Source organism: Moesziomyces antarcticus (genome assembly GCF_000747765.1).
Source record: "Moesziomyces antarcticus DNA, scaffold: scaffold_v10079, strain JCM 10317, whole genome shotgun sequence".
NCBI classification, from domain to species: domain Eukaryota; kingdom Fungi; phylum Basidiomycota; class Ustilaginomycetes; order Ustilaginales; family Ustilaginaceae; genus Moesziomyces; species Moesziomyces antarcticus.
In genome coordinates this window covers 1-12,006 of record NW_014638931.1, presented here as the reverse complement: position 1 = coordinate 12,006, position 12,006 = coordinate 1, and the positions used below count along the sequence as shown (strand labels likewise).

General features: G+C 61.8%; 4 protein-coding genes across 4 annotated transcripts, besides 6 other annotated features; 2 read left to right on the top strand and 2 right to left on the bottom strand.

Annotated features, from left to right (window-relative positions):
* Positions 1-1,126, bottom strand: PAN0_079c6632 (uncharacterized protein; the record flags this gene model as incomplete). The annotated part of the gene is made up of 1 exon (XM_014797934.1): positions 1-1,126. A coding segment is annotated over one exon (1,126 nt), but the record flags the coding sequence as incomplete, so codon positions are not given.
* A 678-nt stretch (positions 1,127-1,804) lies between these two features.
* On the top strand, positions 1,805-3,312 carry PAN0_079d6631 (40S ribosomal protein S26; the record flags this gene model as incomplete). The annotated part of the gene is made up of 5 exons (XM_014797933.1): positions 1,805-2,076; positions 2,212-2,335; positions 2,437-2,556; positions 2,807-2,919; positions 2,970-3,312. The coding sequence occupies 5 exons, from the start codon at positions 1,805-1,807 to the stop codon at positions 3,310-3,312; spliced, it is 972 nt and encodes a 323-aa protein (XP_014653419.1).
* Positions 3,313-3,740: 428 nt separating this feature from the next.
* On the bottom strand, positions 3,741-8,749 carry PAN0_079c6630 (cleavage and polyadenylation specific protein; the record flags this gene model as incomplete). Its single annotated transcript, XM_014797932.1, has 2 exons — positions 3,741-8,543; positions 8,618-8,749. The coding sequence occupies 2 exons, from the start codon at positions 8,747-8,749 to the stop codon at positions 3,741-3,743; spliced, it is 4,935 nt and encodes a 1,644-aa protein (XP_014653418.1).
* Positions 8,750-8,793: 44 nt separating this feature from the next.
* On the top strand, positions 8,794-9,876 carry PAN0_079d6629 (uncharacterized protein; the record flags this gene model as incomplete). Its single annotated transcript, XM_014797931.1, has 1 exon — positions 8,794-9,876. One exon carries the CDS (start codon positions 8,794-8,796, stop codon positions 9,874-9,876), a length of 1,083 nt encoding a protein of 360 aa, XP_014653417.1.
* A 232-nt stretch (positions 9,877-10,108) lies between these two features.
* Positions 10,109-10,132: a sequence feature (In-frame stop codon was detected at splice-junction site;~hypothetical protein).
* A 76-nt stretch (positions 10,133-10,208) lies between these two features.
* Positions 10,209-10,750: a sequence feature (In-frame stop codon was detected at splice-junction site;~hypothetical protein).
* Positions 10,751-10,889: 139 nt separating this feature from the next.
* Positions 10,890-10,981: a sequence feature (In-frame stop codon was detected at splice-junction site;~hypothetical protein).
* A 102-nt stretch (positions 10,982-11,083) lies between these two features.
* Positions 11,084-11,203: a sequence feature (In-frame stop codon was detected at splice-junction site;~hypothetical protein).
* A 120-nt stretch (positions 11,204-11,323) lies between these two features.
* Positions 11,324-11,464: a sequence feature (In-frame stop codon was detected at splice-junction site;~hypothetical protein).
* A 230-nt stretch (positions 11,465-11,694) lies between these two features.
* Positions 11,695-11,833: a sequence feature (In-frame stop codon was detected at splice-junction site;~hypothetical protein).
* Positions 11,834-12,006: the final 173 nt, after the last annotated feature.

The window sequence follows — 12,006 nt, the reverse complement described above, 5'->3', positions numbered from 1 at the left end:
TGGAAGAGCGGGCGACCGACTTGCGACGCGATGCTCTGGCTGCCGTGGCCTGGGAGAGACGGCTGAGGTTGGTGAGTACCGAGCCGGAGCTCTTGATGGATTCGTCGGATGCGTCTGCCGACTGATCGGCAAGCGTCGCCGAGGGGGCACGAACCGATCGAGAAGCACGCGAGCTCCTCGAGGACGAGGCATGGCTGGGTGCTGGCGAGGCACGGATCTGGGGCGTCTTGGAGCGCGACTGGGATCGCGCGCGTGGTGCTGCGGAGGATTGACGTGGACGAGGAGCCACGGGCTCAAGATAGGTGAACTTGATGGGGCTCGGCGGCATGGGCTGGTCCCAACCGTTTTCCTTGATCTCGCGCACAAAGGTTGCGTCCGGTCCACCGCGTCTGAAGCTGATGAGCTGGATCTCGTCCTCCTGCTCGGGCTCTTCGTCGTCCGAGTCTTCGGCGAACTCTCTGAGTGGCTGCATGCGGCTAGGCGTGCGTGTGCTGCGAGCGTTGTTGAGGTCGTCATCTTCGCTGCCGTCCTGGTCGTTGGAAGTGAGGCGACGGTGGGAAGTGCCGCGCTGGCTGCGGAGAGGGGTGGAAGGCGCACGCGATGACCTGGCTGCCGGCGTGCGGGCTGGAGAGGGACGGACGTTGCGGGAGCGGGTGGGCGACGGCGAGACGGGCTCACGAGGGAGGGAAGCCAGTGCGCGATTGGATGGCCCAGGCGTTGCAATGAGTGCTTCGCCCGAGTTGGGTGGCGTCGGAAGACCACCGGGTGCGTTCAGATTGGCCTGTGATGAGGGCTGAGTGGAAGCGACAGAGGAAGAGCGCGGCTTGGTGGATCCAAGTTGCTGTGTCTGCTCGATCGAAAGTGGCTTGTTGAGGGGTGCGATGGCGGAGCGCTTGAAGGGGCTCGGGAGGAAGGGGATATCCACGAGTCTCGACGAGGCGGGCAGACCGATGGTGGGATCGGGCAGGTTGTAAAGGACGCTGTTGGAGATGAGTGGTGACGATGGGGGCTCTGATGGCTGCATCGAGACGGAGACATCCAAGGAGTAAGGGAAGGGTGAGGCATTCTCGTCGTTGATGGAGGGCCGGCTGACGCTGCGGCGCGTCCTCCTCGTTGGAGACAGCATCTGGATGATTCAAGGAATGCGCTGGAAGGTCGGTGGTGTAAGGTGTGATGGTGGAAGAGGACGACGGTGGAAGGGCGGTCTCGCCGTGTTGTTGCCAGGATTGATGCGCGCGGGATGAAGTGCGGTCGTGCGATGAGCAGACTGGATGTGCCGGATTAAGGTTCTGCGCAGAGAAGCAGGTTTATGAACGCTTTCTTTTTGAGGCGAGATTTGCAGGGAGCGTCCGAATCCAGAGAGCGGGCGAGAAGGGTGCGGACGTGGTGGTGGTGGTGCTGTAGGAGATTCGTGTGTGCGGGGATAGTGAAGACGAGTGAAGGAAGAGCAGATGGCTGCGAGTGGAGAAGGCTGTCGTTGGCGTGATCCGAGCACAGCTCACTTGCTGTTGGGCCATCATCACAGACCGCGCACCCCACCACAGCACAGCACAGCACACTGTCACAAATGCAACACCGACTGCATATCGCCTGCAGCAGCCGCCTCGTTTCTTTTGGTGCGCTCCACATCCGCCAAATTTGGGACGCGAGACCCTGATGACAAGCGCGGGATTGTCACGTGCCGGCTTACCCGGCGAAAACTGTTAGACCTCGTCCTTCAGTGTACATCAAATTTCTGTCGGGTGTGAGATCGAATATTTACTCTATTTTTTTCGCGATAAATACAGCTGTCACGTGCACGCACATGACCTCGGCCGAGGTCTTCATCGAGGCCAACTTGCGCGCGAAGACCAGGCTTCGAGTAGAGCCTGCGCCCGGCCCGCCGAGATCGACCGCTCCGAGCCTTGACTGGGCTGCCGCCTGGAGCGCCCGTCGAGAGGCCTCTTGCTGTGCTTGGGTGGGGGGCGCCCAGAGGCTTTGGAATTTCGAGCTTCTTGGCTGCCACCGAGTGCTGCAGCACGGCCTCAATCGAGAGAGAGGCAGCCGCAGCCAAGCCAGTGCGCCAGCCTCGGCCGCGTGCCAGCCAGCTTGGGTCAAGCCAGCCAGCTGCTCGCCCTCACCACCTTCCTCTTCACCATCAAGACTATCCAAAATGACGAAGAAGAGACGATCCGGCGGGTAAGTGTTCGGCACCACCTCAATCCATCGCAGTCGTATCGCATCGCATCATCCCGTCCTCGTCAGCAGTGCACGCCGCCCCAACCCGACTGCAGTCACCGTCGCCATTGCCATCAGAAAGCATCAACATAGCCGACATGGCAACCTTCCGATCAGGGTACTTCCTGTCTGTCCTCATTTGCAACCCACCGCATCCGGCACAGCAATCTATCGACAACAGTCCGCGACTCGCCGTACCTATACTTCCACCCACCACAGCGGCATGATGGTCTCTTGGATTTCTTAGAGCGTACGGCCAAACACGATAGCAGGTCCAGCGGCATGCAATCGGCACTCCAAGGCGTTCCTGCTGGCTATTTGCGAGCCCCATGGATGCCCGTGCGACAGAAACCTGGGCCCGCATCGCTTTGATCGCCTGCACATTTCGACTTGGAGTAATCACACCAACCTGCATTCTCTCGTCCATGTTGCTGCGACCATCTGTCAGTCGTCTGCGAGCACACGGCTAGCGATTCGAGATGGCTCTCGAGCTCCCTTCCATCCAGCCAAGAATGCCCCGCCGGATGGTCGACGGCACACGACAGACCTGTGACGACCAACAGCAGACCTTCTCATTGACCCGGAATAGAACGAGCTGGACCGAACTCTGCGCTCCGACGACGATGCGCATGCACCACACCGACACATGCACCGTGCGATAGCGACTGTGATGGGTTGGGCTTCTAGCAACCATTGGACTCGGTGACAGACCTGCTCACACGCGCCATTCCCCTTTATTTTGATCTCTACAGCCGCAACAAGTCCGGCCGAGGCCACGTTACGTTTGTGCGATGCTCGAACTGTGCTCGCGCCGTCCCCAAGGACAAGGCGATCAAGCGCTTCACTGTTCGCAACATTGTCGAGGCTGCTGCCATCCGTGATCTGTCGGAGGCGTCGGTGTACCAGGAGTACGCTCTGCCCAAGCTGTACATCAAGGTGGTCTACTGCGTCTCGTGCGCGATCCACGCCCACATTGTGCGTGTGCGCTCGCGCGAGGGTCGCCGCAACCGTCTGCCCCCTCCCCGTGTCCGCTACAACAAGGACGGAAAGAAGATCAACCCCGCCGTCGCCCAGATCCAGGCCCAGCGCGCTTAAATCTTCCTTTCACCCATCCCCAGCTTCCTGCAGGCGTCCAATGCCGATCGGAGGCTGTAAAATCTCGATTGCGCAGGAGGATTTTCCTTCGATGCGAGAGAGTCGCACTTGCTCACCGCACACACACACACACCCAAAATATCATCCTTCTCCTAAAAGCCAATTCGCTCGAGGCAACGTCTTCGGTCATTTGGTAGTGAGATTGCTGTTGAGATAATGCGCCCATGAGTTGCCGGTGGCAGATCGTTTGTTGGCCCAACTTGGGTCCACGCTCGATGGGCGAGCCATTGACCATCTTGTCGGCACCACATGCCATGCGACGTCGATCCAAACAACTCGCGTGACCACCAAATTATCCACGCCTCACTTGCGGATTGCACACTGTTCTGATCAAGGATGATGACTGAGATTGCTGGGAAGGGGGAGCATTAGACCTGGTCAAAGCCGAGTCGCAATCGAAGCAGATCCTTGAGGATGAGCTGGACACGCTTATGTTCGGACTGGAGTCTGAGCTGTTCGATGTGTTGCAGGTCGTCGTCACTCTCATCCTCCTCGTTTTCGTGCTTGCGTTTCTTGATCTGATCCAAGCCGTCAAAGAGGCCAGACAACGTACGTACGGCTTCGAGCATCTTTGGTCTGGACAACCAGACGAATCGATCGAGCAGCCTTGCATCGAGTATACCTTTGGCGAGCGTGCGGGGCACGAAATCGTTTCGCACCGCTCGGAACGCACGCGGATTGAGTGCGGCCGTATGCTGGACTGAACGAACCAGCTGGCCTTGTAGCAGATGCAATCGCTTGGCTACTTTGTCGTCGAGTGCTGAGAGCGAGTCGAGGGCCCCGTTGGCTTTGGCAAGCAAAAGCTTGCTGCGTCCCTCTTCGCGACCACGCAATTCGGAATCGGAAAGCCAGCGTCCACGACATACGGTCGATCCAACCGAGGCAGCGGGGGTTTGAAACTCGCTCCGCAACAGCAACCTATGTCCACCCAGTGTCGTAGCTACGTGTGGCGCATATTCGTATAGCCGGATCACGCCTGCAGTTGAACCGAACCCTGAAATGCCACCGAGAGGTACGTCGCTGGTAGAGACGAGCGAGAGTCGATCGTTGTACACGAGAAACTGCGCCATGGACGCATTGTGGTCGTTGATCTCTCGCCCGAGATCGACGAACCGATACGGTTCTTCCTGGAATGCCAGTAGGCAGAGCGACTTTTTGGCATCGCTGACGAGCACAAAGTTCTTGAGCACGCGCAGGCTCGTCATGTAGAACGGCCCATCCAAAAAAGCGACTGAGATGAGCCATTCTTCTTTCTCGAGCGCGCGCACGTATAGTTTCTGCCCACACGTGCTGAGCAGGAAGCCGTTGAGCTCGGCAATCGCCGTCACGGGCGCACGCGCGTCGTCACGACACACCAGCTTCAGCCGCAAATCGCGACCCAGCTGATACTTGCCCGCGACGACCTCGATCACCTCGAACAGGTACACGCTACCCTTGGACGTGCGGTCCTCGCCGTGAAAGGTGGTGGTACCAGCCGCGATGAATTGCCGCCGCCCGGTGGGGGAGCTCGATGCATCGAGGCTGACCAGCTCGAGCGCAGTCACGGTTTCGTTGGGCTCGAACTCGAAGCCGTCCGCAGCAGTCGTGCGGTCTTCGTCGATGAACAGCTCGAGCGAACCGCGTACGCCTTGGCTTGGGTGGGCGTCTTCGTTGGCAACGTCGGTCTCGTTGCCCGTGGGCACCGGCTCGCCATCATCGTCGAAGAGGACAAAGCGACACGGTTGGACGGAGGCGGCAATCACTGTGTGGGTAGGGTCGTGTGCGACGACTCGCGTGTACTCGCGGCCCGTGCGGATCACGCTCGACATCCACGCGGTCGTCGAGTACAGGCCCTCGGGCGAGCATGCCAGCCACAGAGCGCCGGAACGGTCGCAGTACGCGAACTCAGCAGCCGACGTGCCGGTGGATGGCGCGCGCGGGATGGAAGCAGCCCAGGCGAGGCTGCCGTCGTCCCAGTCGAGCAGCCTGTATCCGCCCTGGTGGGTCCAGCACAGCACACTCGCCTGCGCCTCACGCCCGCCACCGAGCACGATGAGCGCATTCGGCTCGTGCGTCTCCCCGCTCCCTTGCCCCTGTCTGTTGCTCGCAATCGCAATCGGCTCGAGCTTCACCGGTCCCCCGCGGACGCCGTCACCGTTCGCTTCAAAGGAGCGCGCACCCGCAGGCACCGCCAGCACCTGCACATGCACCTTGTTGAACGTCAACCCGAGCGCGGCTGCGCCATGGCTGGCGTCGAGCTGGCTCTGCGCTTTGGCTACCTCGTCAGGGGTCGCGCACGCATTGCTGCGGTACACGCTGAGAAAGTGGTCCGCAGTGAGCGAGACGATGCTAAGCATGTCGCCCACGTGGCAGGCGCGCGCACTCGACACGCTCGCCACCTGCTCCGCCGCAATCTCGGCGTGCCCGTGCTCTTCGTACCTCAGCCGCTGTGGCTGTGCGGCAAGACTGGCGTTCTTCCATACGAGCTCCAGCTCCGGCAGCGTCAGAATGCGCATCACACCCTCGCTGTCCAGCGCGAAAAGGTACGCTGGGGCTTGGGCGCTCTCGTCCCGAGGCTGGGTGGGGGCGGCAGCGGGCTCGGGCACGTCGTCGTCGTAGTCGACCTCCTCGTCGTCCTGCAACGCCAGCGCGCGCGTCGTCGGTGCCGCCACTTTGGCCTCTCCCGACGCGGCCTTGGTGCCGCGCGCGAGAGCGAGCTGGCCGTACGTATCGCGGAACACGTTGGCCGCCACAATCGACGAACGCTGCTGCACCGTAGACAGGTCGAGGCGCTCGAAGCGTTGGTGCTGCGCGTCGTGGCGGTAGATGAGCGTGTCGCCGTCGGCGGTGTGCAGCACGGCGTACTGCTGCGCATCCAGACTGGCCGAGAGGACGTGCGCGCCCGAAACCGCCGTTTCGTGCAGCACCTCCCACGAGCTCGACGAGAGCACCTGCAGACTGGTGGGCGTGATGCGCGCGATCGCATCGCCACCCACAAGCTCACCGGCGTTCATCGTGGCACCCTGCAGATCCACCACGCCCGTCGCTTGTGCTGCGTCAGCCATGTGGCCGACACTGGCGGCGCTGGCGAAGCCGATCGATCGATCGCTCTCCGAATCAGACGCGATCATAAGCACACCTCCGCTAGCGTCCGTGCCGACAGTGAAGATCCTCGACCACTTGGCAGGCGACTCTGGCTCGTCGTGTGTCTTGTCGCCGAGGCGGAGCCTGGTGCGCTGGTGTGGCACGAAGCGCGGGTCGAGATACACGAGGCCCGCTTGGTTGCCCGCGCCGCACGTGCCGACCACCGTGTGGCGCTTCGACGAGCCGGGCTCGGGCTCGGCGAGCCTGCGACGTGCGATGCTGAGCAGCGTGCCGTGCGAGCGTACCTCGTCTGCCATGCGCAGCGCCATCACGGTCTTCTCCCTGCTCGCGCCATTGGCCCTCGCAGAGTCGGCGGCGGAAGATCCGTACAGGTCGTCGTCGAGATCGAGGTCCATGTCGTTCGCACCCGCGCCCGCCTTGGCGTCCTGCTCGGCTTGCTCCACGGCCACTTTGACGGGCACGAGATCGTACAGCGCCGCATCACCCGCCATGGACGCGGCGAACAGCATGTCGGGCTTGGCTGCGCCTGCTTGATCGGCGGCATACGACGGGATGGCCAGACACGAAGGCGGCGGTGCCGTCGCGGCATGCATCTCATCCTCGCCGGCGCTGAGTTGGTCGATGCGCTCGAGGCGGAAGCCCTCTACACTGCGGCCGTCCATGTGGCATCGGAGACGGTAGAGGTCGCCGTTGCTGAGGCTGAGCACTGCGTCTGTGTCGGTGGTGAAGACGAGCTGGGAGGCCTGCAGGTCGGCTACGCCGGGCACGTCGAGTACGGATTCGGGCTCGATGACCGAGGTAGTTTTGAACCAGCGGTTGAGTGCGGTGACGACGACTCTACCGCTCTGGTCGACATGCAGGATTGCGGACATGCATACGACCAGCACGCCTCCGAGGGCTTGTGGGCAGGGGAGCATGTAGAGGCAGTCGTAGGGCAGCTGCGAGCTGGTGGTGACGACGGGATGCGCCGAGCGCACGTTGCCGTCGTCGAGCAGCGCCGCAGCGGATCCGAGCGTGGCGCCATCGAGCGACGCCGAGAGGTCGAGCGTAAAGAGGTAGACCGCGAACGAGTCCTTGCGGTGCGTCAGCAGCCCCGTCCAGGTGGGCGAGTGGTCGAAGAGCACCGCCACCGTGGGCTTCTGGAAGCCGGGCAGGAAGCAAAAGTCCTTGAGGTTGCGGATCTTTGGCTCGACCTCGCGCATGGTGAGTACGAACGAGGGCGAGTAGGGCAAGCTCTCCATGTGTGCGGCCGCCGCCATGGCCGCGGCGTCCGAGGCGTCCAGCCCATCGTTGGCGAGGTCGAAGCCGAGGCGGTCGTCGAGGTCGAATTCGGCGTTGTCGCGGTAGAAGGGCAGGATGGCGAGGGCGTCGTGTGGGAGGAGCAGCGCTGCACACCTGGAGAGCGGGTCGACGTTGAGGTTGGGGCGGAAGAGCGGCGGGGTACCGTTGAGCAGCTGGGTGGCACGCTCGTACGTGTGGATCGAGACGGTCTCGAGGTCGTCGGTGGTATCGTTCCACTCGAGCAGAGCGAGCTTTGCATCGGCGAACGAGACGAGCAGACGGTGTCGTGCGTCCTTGTCGCTCGCGAGCGTGTCTACGCGCCGCAAGCCCGTGACCGTGCCAAAGAGGCTATGTTGGCGCGCGACTACGAGCGTATGCGTCGGCTTGGCGTCGACTGTGGTCCCATTGGCGGTACCGTTGCTGGTGCTGGCAGTGGGATGGGAAGAGCTGCGGTCGTAGACATCGTAGATGGTGAGGAGGTCGTCGCGGGCGGTGACGAGCTGGGTGCGAAGACGGCCGCGGTGGAGGAAGGAGGATTGGTTCTTGGAAGGGGCGGCCGAGTGGTAGTGGAGGTTGAGGAAGACAGCATGGGTGCAGCCGCCCGGTGCGAGCTCCTGCTGATGGAGTGCGCTTGCCATCGTGACCACCTGCGCCGAGCTGGGATTATGTGTGCGCGGTGATGGAGGCCGGAAGGCGCCAAGGCCAGAGTTGGTGTTGCCCTGAGCCCGGCGCGGCCAACAGAGCTGTCTTCGGCTGTCGCTCGCCCCAACACCTCCGACTCCCGAAGATCTGGCGTCGTTGCTCTTCTTTGACGCGAAAAATTGGAGGCCAAAAAAAGCAGACTGAAAAGCGCAATCCAAAATGAGTGTTTCCGCTTCACGCGTCTTGCAGTCCGCAATCCGGCAAAGTTGGCCAGGGTCTGCAGCAACGCAACGACGCCTCGCCTGCTCTCGTCGCCATCCGCCATCACTCTCTTCGCATAGACACTATCCCATACCCCGGAAGCGCACATCTGGAAGACCGAAACGACACGTCGGCTCGATTTGGACTACTAGCATGTTGGAGGAAGAAGAAGCCGTCGACTACGGCGAGGACGAGCTTTTAGCGCCGACGCATGCACAGGACGAGGTGCAACTCACGCTCGATGGCGACGATACCGCCGCGGATACGGATGCTCACGCAACGCCTGACGATGCAAAGTCACCCACACCAGCTGCTGTGGAGGTAGTAGCCGAGGCGAGCAAAGACGAGCGGCAAGCCGACGCGAAAGAGCGCCCAGCGTCCGAGCGGCCGGCTGCGTCGAGTGGCAAGAGCGAGGGCCGTTCGAACGGCGCAGGCAACAAGACGGATGGATCGCGACGTGAATCGCACAAGGAAGCGTTGCCGGCTGGATGGCGCGAGATTGCGTCGCGGTCGGGGGATGGCGAGGTGTACTACTACAACGAACGCACGGGCGAGAGCAGCTGGCAAAAACCGGGCGCGGCTCGCACTCCGCCTTCTGGATCCACGCCAAAGTCAAAGAAGAAGAACAAGAAGAGGAACAAGCGTACACGTGAAGCCGCACAAGCTGCACAGGCCGCACAAGGAGCGAATGGCAAGCCGGACGCAGAGGTTGCGGCAGGCGATGCTAAGGACACGGCGGCACAGGGGTTGAGCATCAAAGGTGCGGCGCAGCGCAAAGCGGAACCTTGCCAACCCAAGCCCGACGCGGGCAAGAATGGCAAGCGCAAACGTGAAGAGCGGATCGAGGTGGGATCCAAGCCGAAAGCCAGCGAGTCCAAGACCAACGGTGGCAGCGGAACCAAGGCGTCGGTGGAGGCGAAGCGGCCTCGTGCGGATGAACGCCGCGATGTGCGTGCCGAGGAGCGTCGAGAAGCGCGTTCGAATGATGTGCGACGCACCGGCGATTCTTGGCGACCCAGCACGGACAACTCTGCGCGCTCTCGACCCGACCAACGCTCGCGCGATGGATCCAGACGATCCGATGCGCGCGACAACCGTCGAGACTCTCGAGACCCACGCGAACGAGACCACGCCCGTCACGACCGAGACCACGCGCCGCAACAACGCAACGCTAGCTCCATCAACTCGACACACGCACACCACAAACGTCAGTGGGGAACCGTTTCGTCCAAATAGCTAGATCAGCCATCCTGAATACACCGTATTGGCACTACTCTCTCGTGGTGGTTGACGGGGCCACTGGAGGATGAAGCGGTCCACCAAGGGTCGGACCAGCTTGGCGGTGAGCGAGAGACTTGTGACGCGTGCGAACGACTCGATGTACATGAGCTTGGGCGAAGGCAATCCCAGGATCTAGTGCCGAAAGATGTCAGTGGGATGGACTTGCTCACTGTACGGTGGGAGGTGCTTACTCGGAGGAGGTAGACAGCTGCTACAATGGGAACGCATGTGCCTGGACCGTTCATCAGTATCACATCTGCGAGCACTCTTGTCCGCGATGGTTGGACGAGTGGGAGGAGTGCGATGGTGTAGATGCAGAAGGCGATGCTGTAGGCTGTGGTGAGGGGGGCGGTGAGGAAGCTCTGATGCACATTGCGTGCGCGTGGAATCTGAATCGCCCGCACCCCCTCCGCATCTCCAGTGAGTTTGCATTCGAGCTGCCTGGCCTTGTTCAAGCTGAACTTGTCGCCAGACGAGACGAGGTAGATGCGTCGTGGGTATCGACATGCAGGAAGCGCGGATACAAGCTGCAGCAGCTCGGTTGTATGTCCGCCCGAACCCAGAAACACCCCCACCGTACACCCATCCTTCTTTGCACTCGATCTTGGTTTGGCGGAGTGGGGGTTGCGGCTGGGAAGGATGTACCAGATCCGAAGCAGCACCAGGAGCGACAGTGCGAGCAGAACCACCAGCGTGCGCAGAGAGGGCAGAGGCGGTACGAGGTACAGCAGCACACTGGGTGGCAGCACGTGATTGATCGGTTGGCGCAGATGCTGCTTGGCCGCCTCGAAGCGGGCAGCCACCGAGTCGATCGTGCCCATCGTCAGTGCTCAAGATGCAGAATAGAGCGCAAGCAAGGATCGAGGTGCGAGGTGTCCGTGCGGTCCTTCAGGGTCCTGCTGCTCGGGAGCTTGGCCGAACTCCGAACGGCGAAATTACACACTGTTGTTGAGGGGAGCCTAACAAACTCAGGAATTGGACGCCGATCAACACGCGCAGATCTCGAGATTGAAGCGTTGCTCTTCGATGCCTCGGATGGGTCGTCGGCATCGGATGCTCGCTGTATCGAGGTGAGACCCTACCCTCCGTAGGTTACAGTATCTTTGCTGCATATCTTGACCTGCAACATTCCGGCGGTGGATGCAAGCAGAGCTCATCCGACCCTAGCTCGAGGCGGTGATCCCGGCCCAAGACCCTGAAGCGCGAGACGAAGGTGCGCGCCGTCGAGAGCATGGCGCAAATCACCGATGCGGGGTCCTCGACTCCATGGACTGGGTTGGCACTGCGGCGGGCACGGCGGGCATGAAGAGATGCAGTTCAAGGGATCTGCAGCCAGGCGCGTGTTTGCTAAGCATGCGGGGCGCCCGAGGCATGCTTGGGGGGCTGCGACTCAGGCACACACCCGTGGCTGCGGAGCGCTTGCATCTGAGTCGGATTCGAGCGAGAGGGCCATGCACGCTGAGCTGATGTTGGACGCCCGCCCCGCCGCTTTGCAAGAGACGAGTCTAAAAATCCGAGCGCGCGGCGCGGCTTCATGCGCGTCCTGCAGCCTGACCTAAGAAGCAGGGCGGCAGTCGAGACAGAATTGGGTGCGCGCAAGACGCAGATGCTTCGATGCCCGCCGCTCCGGCCCTGCGCATCGGCCGCGACCCGAATTGCTCGCCTTTTTCCACCGCCCCTTCAACCTTTCGCCTTTCGCCAGTTGCCCATCTCCATTTCTGCCTTTCCTCACGGCTTTCGTGCTGAGTGTGATTGAGTGAGCATGTGGCTTACAGTGTGATCTCTTTCTGTGGGAGAATAGGGACGGCGAAGCGGATGAGCCGGAAAAAGGGCAATTGAGCGGCGGAATTGGGGCCGGGTTGGCTTATGCTAAGCAGCAACGGGTGATGCGGATAGGAGAGAGCAGCTTGGGCTGGGCGTGACACCACCGCGCAGCGCGCTCACCATTGTCTCGTCGGCAGTGCCGCGCCTGGACAAGCTGACCAAAGCCGAGACCGAAGCGCACCGCTGCTTCACCACTGCCTCACCACTGCTGCACCACTGCCTCACCACTGCTGCACCACTGCTTTGCTCATTTTTTTTTTT